We start from the raw sequence: 15,814 nt of genomic DNA, 5'->3' as shown, positions 1-15,814 counted from the left end.
CTTGGTGTTGTCAGCACCACGCTCAGCCAGTGAGCAAACCGGCCATCCCTATGTAGGATCCGAACCCGGGGCCTTGGTGTTATCAGCACCGCACTCTCCCGAGTGAGCCACGGGCCGGCCCTGGGATTTGCTTTCTAATATGTAAAATGTACATTAAAAACAACATTAGAGAAGAAGGGAGAGAGGGAGGGGGGAAAGAAGAGCTGGTAAAGGGTCAATGAAAATCAACTATAATGTATATTGAGAAGTTAAAATAAAAATAAAATAAAATAAGAAATAAAAATAAATAAAAACATTAACTTCTCAATTAACTTGAAAAAAAATATTTGTTATTGTGATAAAAAACATATAACATGAAATTTACCATCTTAACCATTTTTAAATGTACAATTCGATGGTAGTTAAATACATTCATAAATATACAACTATCACCACCATCCATCTCCATAACTCTTTTCATCTTGTAAAACTGAAAATAGGTGGAATCATATAGTACTTGTCTTTATGTGACTGGCTTATTTCCCTTAGCATATTATCCTTAAGATTCATCCATTTTATACCACATGGCAAGATTTCCTTCCATTTTTAAGTTGAATAATATTCCATTGTAGTTTTATATCACATTTTGTTTATCCATTCATCTGTTAATGGACACTTGGGTTGCTTCCATGTTTTAGCTATTGTGAAATAATGCTACTATGAACATGGTTGTACAAATTCCTCTTTGATAGCTTGCTTTTAACTTCTTGGGGTATATACACAGAATTGGAATTGCTGCATCATGTGGCAATTTTATATTTAGATTTTTGAGGAACCACCATACTGTTTTCCACAGCAGCTTGTACCATTTTATGTTCCCACCAATAGTGTGCAAGTGTTCCAATTTCTCCACATCCTTTCCAACATTTGTTATTTTCTGGTTTTTGGTAGTAGTCATCCTAATGGGTATGAGGTGGTATCTCATTGTAGTTTTGATTTGCATTTCTCTGATGATTAGTGATGTTGAACATCCTTTCATATGCTTATTGGCCGTTTGTATATCTTCTTTGGAGAAATATCTATTCAAGTCATTTGCCCATTTTTGAATCAGGTTGTTTTTTGTTGTTTTTGCTTTTTTTTTGGTCTTTTTTTGTCTTTTTCCGTGTCCGGCAACGGATCGCAACCCTCAGTGTTGCCCCCGTACCGGACCGGGGACCGGCAACGGGATCGCAACCCTCGGCGTTGCTCCCGCGCCTTGCTCAGCCAGCGAGCGGGAACCGGTCTGTATGTGGGATCCGAACCCTCGGGCGGGAGCGCCGCCGCGCTTCCCAAGCGGCACACTATCCAGTGCGCCACCGGGCCGGCCCATGTTGTTTTTGCTTTTTAAGAGTTCTCTATATATTCTGGATTCAATCCCTTATCTATCAGACATGTGATATGCAAATATTTTCTTCCTTCTGTGAGTAGCCTTTTTATTCTGTAGTGTCTTTTGATACACAAATTTTTAAAAATTTTCATGAAGTCCAATTTTTCTCTTTTTTCGTTTGCATGTGTTATCTCATTTGGTACTCACATCTCATGAAGTCATTATTTCATAGTTTTAGAAAAGAAAAAGGTGAGTTTCAGAAAGGTTAAATAACTTGTTTGTGCTCACCCAGGTGCTAAGTGTAAGTGGCAAAGCTAGGATTGGATTTGAAGTCTGTCTAATGTCAAAAGTCTAAGCTCTCTCAGCTATTCCAAGTTGGTGCTCTACCTTGTTCTTTTACTTTTTCGTTTGTTTGTTTTTTAGTTTCACATCTTCTGGTAGCTAAAAGATTACTAATATTATTCTCTTTTTCACGACCAAGAATCCAGCAAGCTAAGGGTACAGAAGGTGGAGCCCTGGAACAGCGTGCGTGTGACATTCAATATCCCCCGGGAAGCAGCTGAGCGGCTACGTATCCTGGCTCAGAGCAACAACCAGCAGCTTCGGGATCTGGGGATTCTCTCCGTTCAGATTGAAGGTCTTTTACTTTGCCATGTGCCCATCTGGACCAAAATTATAACAGCAGTAGATTATAGCATGATTTTCTGTGCTTCCTTGTCTGTTCCTCTGCTCTTATGTTTCAGAATGCCAAGTAATTCATGTAACTGGCACTTTACATTGCAGCCTTTAGGATAAAGGGGGATTGAGGCTAGTGCTGGGTCCTGATGCTCTTCAGCATCCATAGCATTGGACTCCATTCCTTTGACTAATTTTGGCCATCAGTCTCTCAGGTTTTGATTTTACTGGCACCTTCATTTGTCTTTTAAAGAATATCTAATTTTCTTTTTTGGGGGCAGCTGACCAGTATGGGGAATATCTAATTTCAATTACTTCCTTCCATCAGATAAACTTTAGTACTTATTTATCTAACAGATTAGGAGATTCTGAACAGTCCTTTTGTAGTGATGTTCATTTTTCAAATATTTTCATCAGAGTGATCCTTTTCAAAATGAAAATATGCTCAACACACACACTCACCCAGCTTAAAACCCTGCTATTGCTTGTTGTTCAAAGAATGAAGACCATTGGACAAGGGGCATAAAGTACCATTTGTAACAGTGTGCATAGTAGTAATATTGATTTGATCAACATATGTCAACATTGAATCCCCAAAATATGTATAATCAATTATGATTCAACAAAAATTAAAAAATGAAAAAAGAATAAAGACCAAACTCCTTACCATGACCTCAGTCCTTGCATGGTCTAACCTCTACCTTCCTCGTGCAGCTACATCATGTACAACTCTCCTCCCTTGCTCCCTGTGTTCCATCCTCTCCAGCTGTCTTTTGGTTCCTTGAATATGCTATTCTTCCTCCTGCCATGGGTCCTTTGCTCTGATGTCTTCTCTCTGTGGAATACTATCCTCTACCATTCCCTCTTCCTCTACTTAATACCTACTCAGCCTTCAAGTGTCAGCTTAATTCTTGACAATATATTTTCTGAACTCCCTAGCTAAGTAAGGGTTCTTTGTTATATGTTCTCACAAAAATTTGTTTTTTTAATCTTAGATCATTGATCTCACACTTTTTTTTTTTTTTAAAGATGACCGGCAAGGGGATCTTAACCCTTGACTTGGTGTTGTCAGCACCACACTCACCCAGTGAGTGAACCGGCCATACCTGTATGGGATCCGAACCCTTGGCCGTGGTGTTATCAGCACCACACTCTCCCAAGTGAGCCATGGGCTGGCCCTGATCTCACACTTTTATCAAAGCAATTATTTGATTATTGTTTTATTCCCCCATAGACTATAAGCTACAGTAGGGCAGGGACCACGTGTGGTTTTGCTCACTGTTGTATCTCTGGCTTGCCTGGTACATGGTAGGGTCTTTAGAAAACATGTTGAATGAGAGCAAGGGAAGCATATAATAGCACTGCTTTGCTTTAGCACTTGAAATATAATAAATAAAATATGGTCCTTGCCATTGTGAACTCAGAAGAGCTGAGGACCTTAGTAAGGGAGACAAACCGATGAGCGGTAGAAGTATAAAGTATAGGGGAGTACACAGGGACTTCTCTCTTTGGGGGCCCAGTGAACGAGTAGGACACTCTCTTCCCCTGCTGTATCAATGCAAACAAGGTTCAAGCAATTCAAGCCTTGCCTTCCACTGTTGGCCCAAGCCCTCCTGACCTTGTGTATACTTAGCACCTAAATGCTTCATAAGACCACAGCAGCTGAGGTGGTCAACATTTTGTATACAGGAGTGAGAAACATTTTGCACAGTCAAGGATTGTAGGTTGCTGTGCCCCAAAAGAGGCAATACCAACAAAGATGATTATTTAGAGAGGGCTGTATATAGATAGAAAAATGGAGTAAATTCCTTCATTTGATAAATGGGAGAATAGTGGGCTAAACAATAACCAGTTTATTATGAAAAATATTGGATTGTCTAAAAGGATCAAGAAAAGTAAAATTAACTCACAGCAATCTATAGGACAAACTTTTGGAAAGAGTGAAGTCAAACAACTATTGGATAAAATAACAATATATAGGCTGTTTATACTTTGTGTAATACATATGAAGTTTCTTCAAAACCCCAAATGGTTTATAATCTCTGTTACTTATTTACCTGAGTTAAAAGGGCTTTGGAACCTTAACTGATAGTGTTTTTCACTGGAGAAGGAAGCACCAGTTTCTTCTCTTAATCAGACCTACTTCCTACAAGTTCTTAAAAGGATAAAATTTTGGCACCCCTTTAATATTAAAGCCATAAATTAAAACATAAGTGCCAGCAAGAAAGCAAAATAGATAACATATATTTTTTTAAAATTATGAAATTCACATATGACAATGGCTATCACAATACAAAGAGAATAACTTTTAGGCTACCTGTGTGTCCCAGGTGGTTTGCTTTTTTGAAACTGGTGATGGTCTTTGTAAGTTGTAGGAGGAAGTGTTGCCACTGTCATGGTGTCTGCTACAGGGATTGGGGGACAAGCTTGTTCCCCTAACAGCCCATTCTCCATTGAAGAATAACCCCTGTTTCTTTTTTGAGTTTTGAACAAATGTTGGGGAAACATCTTTTTTTTTTTTTTTTAAAGATGACCGGTAAGGGGATCTTAACCCTTGACTTGGTGTTGTCAGCACCACGCTCACCCAGTGAGCCAACCGGCCATCCCTGTATGGGATCCGAACCCGTGGCCTTGGTGTTATCAGCACTGCACTCTCCTGAGTGAGCCACAGGCCGGCCCAGGAAACATCTTTTTTGAGGACATTTTGTGACCTCTCTGTAAATTCATGGTGATCTAAAGCAGGAGTCTGTAAACTTCTATAAAAGGCCAGGAATAAATTTATTTTATTTTTAAAGATGACCGGTAAGGGGATCTTAACCCTTGACTTGCTGTTTGTCAGCACCACGCTCTCCCAAGTGAGCCAACCGGCCATCCCTATATGGGATCTGAACCGTTGGCCTTGGTGTTATCAGCACCACACTCTCCCAAGTGAGCCACGGGCCAGCCCTAGGAATAAATATTTTTGACTTTGCAGGTTGGAAGATCTCTGTCACAGTACTCATCTCTGTCTTGTAGGGCAAAACAACCATAGGCAATATGTAAATGAATTAATATAGCTGTGTTCCTATAACACTTTATTTAAATAGTCAGTGAGTTGGATTTGGCTCACAGGATGTAGTTTGTGAACCCCTAATTGGCAAGTTTGGGAGCCAATAGTGTTCTCTTCATGTGTTTCTCTGACACCAGTTAACTTATATGCAGTTGGCAAATAGGGGATTGATAGCAGTATAATGTGGAAATTGTGTTTATTGATATGTGGTTTTTCCTGGGCAAGGGGAGCTGGAATAGTGGGAATAGAATTATAGTCATCAACAAGAGGGAAAAAAGCCTTTAGCTCAGCTGCTGCATAGATGTGAGTACTTTCAGCTCTATTTTAAGAAAATTAAGAATGAAAACTTACATTCAGGTGCCTTCCCCAGACACACATCTGCAGCCTTGCATGGCTCTCAGTTTATGACAGGTTGTACTCCCTCTTATACCCACACCTTAAGGGCAGCCCCACTAGCTCAGAGCTCCACTTCATTTGCATTATCTCAGCACTTTTAACAATGCATTTCCACTCCATTGTTTTGGGATATTATTGTTTTTCATTAGAGTTCTGGTTACAAAGCTTCATAGGTTTTGAGTTTTCCTCAACCCTGTTTTTCCCATAAAAGACTTATTATTGTCAGCATGAGATTTTATAGAATGTGAGGTTTTTTTTAGGAATGCATTTATTATATAGAAAAATGCCTATAATTCTATGAAAGGTTATAATATTACTATTCATAATGTATTCAGTAAGTAGCTAATGAATACCTACTATGTACCAGGCATGGTTCTATGTGTAAAGTATATAGTTAAGTGACCATATAATTTATTATCTAAATTAGGATTGAAAGGAGATGCTATTAATAATTATGCTGAGACAACAGATGTAAAGGAACTAGGGCAGATTTATGATTACTCTTGTATACTGATGGGGGACAGAGAAGAAAACAAGTGAATGAATAAGTAATTACATGAATTGTGCTCTGAAAAAATAACAAGATGTTCTGATAAGAGTGACCTCACCTTGGGTAAGATGGTTGGAGGAGGGCTTTTGGGGCGTGTTTCACTTAAGATTACATGAAAATTGAGCTCACTATGTGGAGAGTACAGACAACTGTTCTAAGAAGAGGGAACAACACATGCAAAGGCCTTGAGGTGAGAAGCAGCTTTGTGTGCCAAAGAAACTGAAAAATGACACTGGGTTGAATCCTTTTTAATGAAAGAGAAAATAGTGTGGGGTGACAATAGAGAGGAAGACAAGGGTTAGATCTGGGCTGCCCAGTATGACAGACACAGCCATATGTTTGGCCCTGGAAAATGTGGCTAGTCCAAACTGACATGTGCTGTAAGTATAAAGTACATACTGGATTTTGAAGACTTAATACCCCCCCAAAAGAATGTAAAATACCTCATTAATATTTTTTATATTAATTACATGTTGAAATAATAATACATTGGATGTATTGAGTTAAATAAAATATATTCTAGTCAATTTTACCCGTTTCTTTTTACCTTTTTACTGTGGCTGCTAGAAAATTTTAAATTACTTGTGTGGCTCATATTATATTTCTATTGAACAGCACTGGGCTAAATAGATAACTTGAGTCCCTGAATACCCTGTGAAGAAGTTTAGCTTTTATTTCTAAAACAGTGGGAAGCAGTGGAGCAGTTTTAAGCAGAGGAGTGACATGATCTGATGTCTATTTCAAGAACAATATACTTTCTGCCCATAATGTCTTAGCAGGTTTGGTATATTAATAGTTCCCTCCCTTTGGTGTAAACCTTCAAGACCTGTGTTCTTTTTCTCTTTTATTCCTGACTCCTACAGGTAAGTTAGAGAGCATCTGGGTGATTGGTCCCTTATGGGACCCATAGGATGTGTGTTCCCTATGACCAGCTAATCTCCCTGGTTAAAATATACTAGAATCTAGTATACTAAAATATACTAGATCAATGACAGGACAGTGGAAACTGTTGTGCTCTCATTAGCTTCCTGCTTTATCATTTGACTCTATAAATCAGGACCCTATGGTATGGTAAGGACTTGGGTGAACATAGTCTCTCAACTCCTCAGGCACAGGCTAGCTGTATTTTAACTGTCCACAAGGTGGTGCTATCTTCAGTAGTAACAGTAGTCAAGATTTTGGATCAAGAACATTTCAAAACATATTTCAGAGACCTTTTTATCATTGAATCAAGGAAGATTTAAGTTGCCTCTAATTTCAAGTTCTACTTAAATGGCACACTTCTAGTGACATTACCTATCAGGCTATTGTGAAGCTCAAATGAGATAAAATTTTGTAAGCATTAAAAACTCTATACAAATGTTGGTATCATCAGGTGTCTCAGGTAGATTAGCGGCAACCTATATACTCTTCATTGCATGAATTTCTCTGCTGGAAATCTGTTTGTATTGCAGTTATTGAAAGAAAATTGGTATTTTGCTTGCAAGTATTAGTGTCCCCAAACCATCATATGTTCTTTCTCCATTCAGCCTACTCATATCTCTATCTTCTGATCATAGATTCCCAAAAGGAAACCTAAGATTTTGAGAGTATCTGAGAACATTTTTCTCACACAAACACATACGCCTCACACATAATTGGTGAGCTGGTTGAAAATATTTAGAGTTCCAAGCTCTCCATTGATGCTAAGCATCACTATTAATTGCCCTATTGTGAGAACTCCTGCTCAGATGAGTTGAAGAAAAACCCATGTAGTATTGAACCACTCTTTTTGTGGTGGTAAACTAACCATAATTCCTCAAAAACACAGAAAACTAAAGCTCTTATGTGCCTGTCTTTAAACAAAATTTGCATCTTATTGTGTGATTTCCTTTTTATAACTTGACTGTCATTTTTCAGGGGAAGGTGCTATCAACCTGGCTTTGGCTCAGAACCGAAGCCAAGATGTGAGAATGAATGGGCCCATGGGAGCCGGAAATTCAGTTAGGATGGAGGCAGGATTTCCCATGGCAGGTGGTCCAGGTAAGACCTCCCACTCAGTTGACTGACATTTCACTAGAATCCTTTTTTGGCTTTATTTGCTAATGTATAACCATTTGAGTCTTGCAAGACAGGCAGGGGCTCATGGCACACCCACATCTCTGTTTACTGAATCAGGAAAGCAAGACATGAGTCATTCCTAGGAGGCTAGGGTCACAGAGTATGAAGCATATAGTCTTTGCAGTCTTTTGGTCTTATGCTTAAAAGTTGATGAATATTTAGCCATGCAGCAAACATTTATTGAGTTCCTATTGCAAGGCAGGACGTATACTAAGTGTTGGAAATAGAAATGAATAAAACATTTTCTACCTTCAGGATGTTTATAGTATAAAGTGTAGCTCTGTTTATAGTACAATGGGGAATGTAGCTTTCCAATTCCAACTTTCTCTGAGGCTGAGAATCTGTGAACTGAGAGTTATTATATGCTTATGTGGAATCTATAGGTGTATGTGGGAGAATATGTGTTTTTAATTAGGATTTAAGAGAGTTATAAATTATTTACTTCTTTTCTAGTAATCCCAAAATTTCTTCTTTAGAGATTAAACTCAATATTTTGTGAATCACAGAATATTAGAATTGACTTGGCTTTCTCATTTAAAGCTGAGGAAGTTGTGGAACTCACAGAAGGGAAGCAGTTTGCCCAGGGTTAAGTAGCAGTGGGCTAATATCACAGATCTCCTAACTCCCAGTTCAGTGCTCTTTTCACTACACTAGTGCTTTGAAAGTTCTTCAGCTGCAGGACCCTTTACTCCAATAAAACAGAAAAGCACAGCTGCTGTGGTTGAAGCAGAGTAGGAGCCTGAAACTACACCCAATCATTCCCCTCCCTCCCTACTACAGTAGCTCTTGAAGAAATACAGCAGCATAGAGCAGCTCAGTTTTTAATCTGCTGTTCTGAACTGTAGCTGAAGACTTGGCCATAAATTAGAACTAGGTTTTTATCCTGGTACTACCCTTTACTGATTAACTCAAGCTAGCTACTATACCTCCTCGAGCACAAGCAACAGTTTCTTCACCTACAAAGTGAAGTAGTAATTCCTACAATCTTTTGAGCTCGTGCTTAAAAGTAGATAAGCTCGAGCCATGCAGCAAACATTTCCTGAGTTCCTGTTATGTAAAAGTCAGGACCTGTGCTGTTGAGCTGTTGTGGAGTATAAAAGTCAGGACCTGTGCTGTTGAGCTGTTGTGGAGTATCACATAGTAGATTAAAATACCCAGCCTGGTAACCTTGTACATAGATGTAGTTCTCCACAGAAGTCTGTGCCTTTGGTGTTAAGACAGCTTGATGAGAGATTATAGGTGACACTGTTGCCACTGCTAGAAGAACCAGGGCCAGAAGCATAGTGGGACAAGCCTAGCCAAGTTAACATATGGCTTAAGAATGAATAGACCTGAGGTAAGAGTCAGGAAATCTTGGTTCAAGTTTCAACTCCTGGTCAAAGGACTTAATATTTACTGGCCTCAGTTGCCTGTAAACATCTTTAATTATGTCCTGGAAACAATGCTAGAGATCCCTTCCAGGCTCAAAATGTTAAGATATTATTAAACCGATGTCAACATACTATACTAATTGCAAGGTCTCTTGGGCTAGTATCTGGCAAAAAGCAAGCATATTTACTGAGCATCTCTAGGGAGTATAAATTATAGTACTATAGTTTATTACCAAAATAGTAAACTTAGAAGCTTTAGATTGAAATCAGGTTAAATTGTTAGTAATGAAGGACACTGTGATAATATATACAGTATAAAGTTTCAGGAATAATCAGTTAGTAATGATCTGTAGTCACAGTAACATTTTAACCCCCAGGTATCTTTCCTTACTGCCAAGCATATTTTAGGATTGCTTTTCTCTGTTTTCTATTGGGACTTAAAAGGATGGAAACAAAATTTAATATTAGGTGAGGACATTAAATTTTTCTAGGGAAAGAGATTTTAAGTCCCCTCTAAAAAATAATAAATGACTTTGGAATTGTGTATCTAGAATATCTTGGTTTGTCAATTACTCTTACCACTACCTCTCTTGGCTTTGGCAACAGAAAGTTAGCTAATAGGCAAAAAGTCTTTTGCAACTAAAACTAAATCCATAGCCTATTTTTTTTTCATAGCCATATAGAATTCCAAGATTTGTGGGGGTATTGTAGTAGACATGTAATCAGAATTTCTCAACCTCAACACTATTGATATTTGGGGCCAATAATTCTTTGCTGTGGGGGTTGTCCTGTGCATTTTAGGATGTTTAGTAATATCCTGGCCTCTACCCACCAGCTGCCAGTAGCCTTCCCTGCAGTTCTGCCAACTAAAATTGTCTTCAGACATTGCCAAATTTCCCCTGGGGGACAAAATTGCCCCTAATTGAGAACCACAGATCTAGTCCAAATTCCTACCTCGTATTGGAATGCATGTTATGATGTCATTACTGAGCATGTAGTCAGCGTGTACTTGAAGATTTCTGGGAATAGGAAGATCATTATGGACCAAGACAACCTGTTTCTTATCTCTTGAGAACTTTCTTACTGTCTAACTACCATCTTTGGAAAATGGGATGGGATTCCTCAGAAACAAATCCAATTTCAATAGATAAATATTTACCTGTCTTCTCTAACTACAAAACACCTAAAAATGCTAAATAAAATATAACATTTAATGCACAGCTGACAAAAAAGAGGTCAAAGATGAAAATTTGAACAATTAACAAATAAGATTCTGTAGGCACCAAGGGATTTGAGTTTAATGGCCAGGAAGGGATAAAAGATGAAGCCTTGCCTTGGGTCCACATGAACAAGGAATTTAGAATTCAGAATCCTTCATGAAGCCAGAATTTTCAGTGAAAGGTAGATTAGAAAAATGTTGACCTCCGGCCCAGGGAGACAGATGGGAAACTTGTCTGTCTTGGCCTGGGCTCTAGTTGGGATGTGGGGGAATGGTGGTTGTGGAATTCTCTACCATCTTGCATATTGGACATTTAATGTGTTGGTGAAATGACCGAGGAACAGCCAAGCTAAGTCATTAACATTAAGTGGTTCTAAACTGGCTATAACTATTGAAGCTGTGAAGGGGCACGTTCTCAACCCAAGCCATTTCAGGTTTCTCGTAGTTAAAGCTTACTATACGTGAGCTTATACCCCAAATTTATAAAATTTAGGATTAGACTTCCTGCCTCCAGAATTTTAAGTAATAGGAATATCAGGGTGTTTAAAATTATGAAAATCATAAGAAGAAAACAAGATACTATTCAAAAAACAAAGAGAGATTGGGGCAGGGGTGGGGGAGGACCATGACTTTAGAAATTTAAAAATCATCAAAGTGAATAACTTATTTAGCAAATTAGAAACAGCTGGATTGGAATGTGAATTTGAAGAAATCACCCAGAATGCAGCAGAAAGAAATAAAGAAATGGAAATATGAAAGAGGCCAAGAGACATGAAGGATAAAATGAGAAGGTTTAACGAATGTTTGAAAAGAGTTCCAGAAGATAAATTGGGGAGGGACAATAGTTAAAGAGAGAATGGCTGAAATGTTTCCAGAACTGATGAAAGGCATTAAGTCCTCAGATTCAGAAGCCCAGTAATCCTGAACACTACAAATAAAAGTAAATCCACATCTAGACACAATATTGTTAAACTGCAGAACATGAAAATCAAAGAGAATGTTAAAAGCACCCCAAAAGAAAAGACCAATTATTTACAAGGGGAAGGCCATCAGACTCGCATCTGATTTTTCAACAGCAGCATTGGAAGCCAGGAAGCATTGCAATAATATTTTCAAAGTGCTGAGAAAATAATTGACAGCCAAGAATTTTAAACCTAGCTATACTTTCAAGAGTAGTGTGAAATAAGGATCTTTTCAAAGAGACTAAGAGAATTTACCATTAACAGACCGTTGCTAATTGAACTGCTCAAGGATGTACTTCAGAAAGAAGAAAATTGAACCTAAGATGGAAGAAATAAGATCTAAGAAGTAATGGTGAGCTAAATAATTGGTAAACATGGGGTAAATCTAAATAAGCATTGACTTATTTAGCAATAATGATGATATATTGTCTTTAGACTTTAAGCTGGGTATGTCCGTTGAAATTTTAAAGTCAATAAAATAGTATAATATATAACTTCTAAACTAGAGGAATAAAGAGGAAAGTTACGATGAAAAAAATCAAACCAGCAAAATAAAAGAAAAATAGGAAAACAGCAAGTAGAAATAGAGGGTAAATAGAAATCATAAAATGACACAAATCAAAATAATAATACCAAGGTCAAAAGTTCAGATCCCTGTACCAGCCAGCCACCAAAAATAAGATAAAATAAAAATATACCAGTAGTTAACTTAAAGGTAAATGGATTATGAACACTGATGAAAAGGAAATGATTAATCAATCAGAGTAGTAAATCTCAGGTATAAAATATAAAGACTCAAAACATTCGAGGTTAGAAGGACAGAAAAAAAAGATAAACCAGGTGAATATTGATCAAGAAGAAGAGGTATAACAATATTTTAATCAGATAAAACAGACATTAAGATAAAAAGCATTATTAAGGATAAATAGGTCCACTGTATGATGTAAAAGGAAAAATTCAACAGGAAGATAAACTTTTTTTTTTAAATTTAATAATCCAGCCTCAAAATATGTAAAAATTATATGGAGATAGCAAATCTGAGAGGAGATTTTTAACATACCTCTGTTAGTAATTGATGAATCAAGCTTATAAAAAATTAGTAAGGATAGGGCCGGCCCGGTGGTGCACTGGAGAGTGCGCCACTTGGGAGCACAGCGGCGCTCCCGCCGAGGGTTCGGATCCCATGTGGAGACCGGTTCCCGCTCACTGGCTGAGCGCGGTGCGGGCGCAACACCGAGGGTTGCGATCCCGTTACCAGTCAGTAAAAAAGACAAAAAGGAAAAAAAAATTAGTAAGGATAAAGAAAGCTTGAATAGCATAATTAAAATAGTTTTATATGATGGACAGATATAGAGACCATACCATAATAATTCAAGAATTCTTAATATTTTCAAGAATAAGTGGAACATTTATACAAATGATTGTATGGATTTTTCCAAAATCAAGTTTCAGTAAATACCAAGTTTGTTATCACATAGATTCTATTCTTTGACCGTGGGACAATTAAGTCAGTGGCAAAAAACCTAACCAAAATACCCCATGTTTTGGAAATTTAGAAATACATTCTAAATATCTAATGATGTAAAAAAAACCATTATGGAAATTGGAAAAAAAATTTTTTTAATTTTTATTTTTTTGTCAACTGGCCAGTATGGGGATCCGAACCCTTGACCTTGGTGTTATAACACCACTCTAACCAACTGAGCTAACTAGCCAGCCCTAGAAAATATTTAGAATGGAGTAATGGAAATAGTGCATATCAAAATTTGTGAGATGTAGCCAATAAAGTGCTTCGAAGAAAACTTAAGCCTTCAGATATTTAAATAAATGAAGACATCAACTTAAAGTTAACAAGCTAAGTGTCTGACTTAAAAACTGAGAAAAAGAACTGAGTAGAGTTGTAAGTTAGGAAGGAAATAATAAAGGTAAGAGCATAGATAAGTAAAGTATGAACTGAAAAAACAACAGAGCAGCAAAACCAACAGGTGTTTCTTTGAAAGGACAACTAAAACTGATGAACCTCGTAAAACTACTAAAGAAAAAAAGGCACAAACTATGTAAAGAACAAAAAAAGTACACACTTTTAAAGGGTGAATTTGATAGTATATGAGTTGTATCTCAAGTATTAAAAAAGAGTAGGAAAAAAGGATACTCTATGAATAACTTTATGCTAATAAATTTTAAAGCCTTGGTGAAATGATTAACCAAAACTGAGTTAGAAATAGAAAACTGGGGGCCGAGCCTGTGGCGCACTCGGGAGAGTGCGGCGCTGGCAGCGCAGCAGTGCTTCTGCCGCGGGTTCGGATCCTATATAGGGATGACCGGTGCGCTCACAGCGCTCACTGGCTGAGCGCGGTGTGGCCGGTCTCAAAAAGGACAAAAAAAAAAAAAGAAATAGAAAACTGGGAAAATCTATAACCACATAAGAAATTGAAATAATTAAAAATCTGTTTCCCAATGAATCAGTTAGTATAACTCACAGGCCTAGATGGTTTTACAGGTAAGTTTTACTAAACATTTAAAGAACAGATACACATATTCTTCCAGAGCATAGAAAAAAAGATGCTTCCTAACTCATTTTGTGGTTATTTTTATCTTGATGACAAAAATCGAAGGACAAGAAGAGAGAATAATTATAGGCTATTCTCACTTATGAACATAGATGCCAAATCCTAAAAAGTCTTAACAGTATCAGAAATTAGACATGGAGAGGGCCGGCCTGGTGGCGCTCTGCTACAGTGCGCCGCTTGGGAGCATGGCGGCGCTCCCGCTGAGGGTTCAGATCCCACATACAGACTGGTTCCCGCTCACTGGCTGAGCGAGGTGCGGCCGCAACACCGAGGGTTGCGATCCCGTTGCCGGTCCCGGTCCGGTACGGGCGCGACACTGAGGGTTGCGATCCATTGCCAGACACAAAAAAAGACAAAGAAGGAAAAAAAAAAAAAGAAATTAGACATGGAGAAAGAGTTCTCAAACTGCTAGTTGGAGTATAAATTGGTAACCCACTTTTGAGAGCAATTTACCAATATCTAGTAAAATTGAAGGTGGTTGGACTTTAAAACCTAGCAATTCTAAATATATAGTCTAAGATTCTCATATGTCTGCAAGAATTCATGACAAACACATAACATTGCAAAATTGTAAGAATAAAAGGTTAGGAAAAATAAAACCTTAGTATTCATCAGCAGAAGGATGGGTGTATGGTTCTCTACAAAGGAGCACTTATAGCAGTCAAAAGGGATGAATCTCAAAAAATAATATTAAATGAAAAAGGTAACTGAAGAATACATACAGTATGGTGTCACTTATACAAAGATTAAAATCACACAAAAATTGCTATGCGGTTTACCTACTTAGGCAGAAAAGGTAAATAAACATGCATAGAACCGTTAACCCCAATTATGATAAGAGGGAGGAAATGGAATAGGACTGCATATATCTGAAGGAGAAAGGACAAATTTTTTAGGTTTAAAAAGGTAGATGATAGGTATAGAAAATTTTCATACCTTTTCATATTCTTGAAATATTTCATTAAAAATAAAAATTGTGTCAATTGCAGTACTCTATTCTAGGGATTTTTTTTCTAGGATTAATAAGGATGACCAGCCCTGCTACTGTTATGATACCCCAAGGTGGAAACATGTCATCTTCCATGATGGCACCAGGCCCCAATCCAGAGCTACAGCCCAGGACTCCTCGCCCTGCTTCTCAGTCAGGTAATGACGTCCAATCTATGAGGATTGAAGAGGCTAGAACTTCCTGCATAGATCATTACAAAATTCAGCTATCTCTGATGCTGAATTCTTAAGTGCACAACTCACAATGCCACCTTCTTTACAAAATCTGCCCTGATTTCTTCAACCTAAATATCACCATTTCCTTTTCAGAATTTCTCATTATTCTCTCATTAGATACCCCCAACATTCCTAAAAATGCATGCCTTGGCCTACTTAGTCCCGCAGGATACTCCATGACAGAGAATTCTGTAGTTAACTTGCTAAATAAGTCATAATTTACCCTCCCTCCTCAAGACTCAAAATTAATGTATTAGAGGCACTGAAAGTCCTGCAGTGAAGAAATCTAAGGTTGTTAGTTAAGTCCAGTGTTTCCCAAACCTAATTGACTGTTTTTTTTTTTTTTTTTTTTTT

The 15,814-nt window shown here is 37.7% G+C and overlaps 1 protein-coding gene across 1 annotated transcript in view; it reads left to right on the top strand.

Annotated features, from left to right (window-relative positions):
• Positions 1–15,814, top strand: part of NCOA6 (nuclear receptor coactivator 6) — an 85,661-nt gene that overhangs the window by 9,935 nt on the left and 59,912 nt on the right. The window contains exons 3-5 of the mRNA XM_008571244.1: positions 1,827–1,982; positions 7,915–8,037; positions 15,254–15,382. Of these exons, the coding sequence (XP_008569466.1) occupies positions 1,827–1,982; positions 7,915–8,037; positions 15,254–15,382 (408 nt within the window). The remainder of the gene's footprint in view (positions 1–1,826; positions 1,983–7,914; positions 8,038–15,253; positions 15,383–15,814) is intronic.

This window comes from Galeopterus variegatus, unplaced genomic scaffold (genome assembly GCF_000696425.1).
Source record: "Galeopterus variegatus unplaced genomic scaffold, G_variegatus-3.0.2 Scaffold670, whole genome shotgun sequence".
Lineage (NCBI taxonomy): Eukaryota > Metazoa > Chordata > Mammalia > Dermoptera > Cynocephalidae > Galeopterus > Galeopterus variegatus.
Note: the sequence above shows the minus strand (reverse complement) of the source record. Positions and strands in the feature narration are given on the sequence as shown.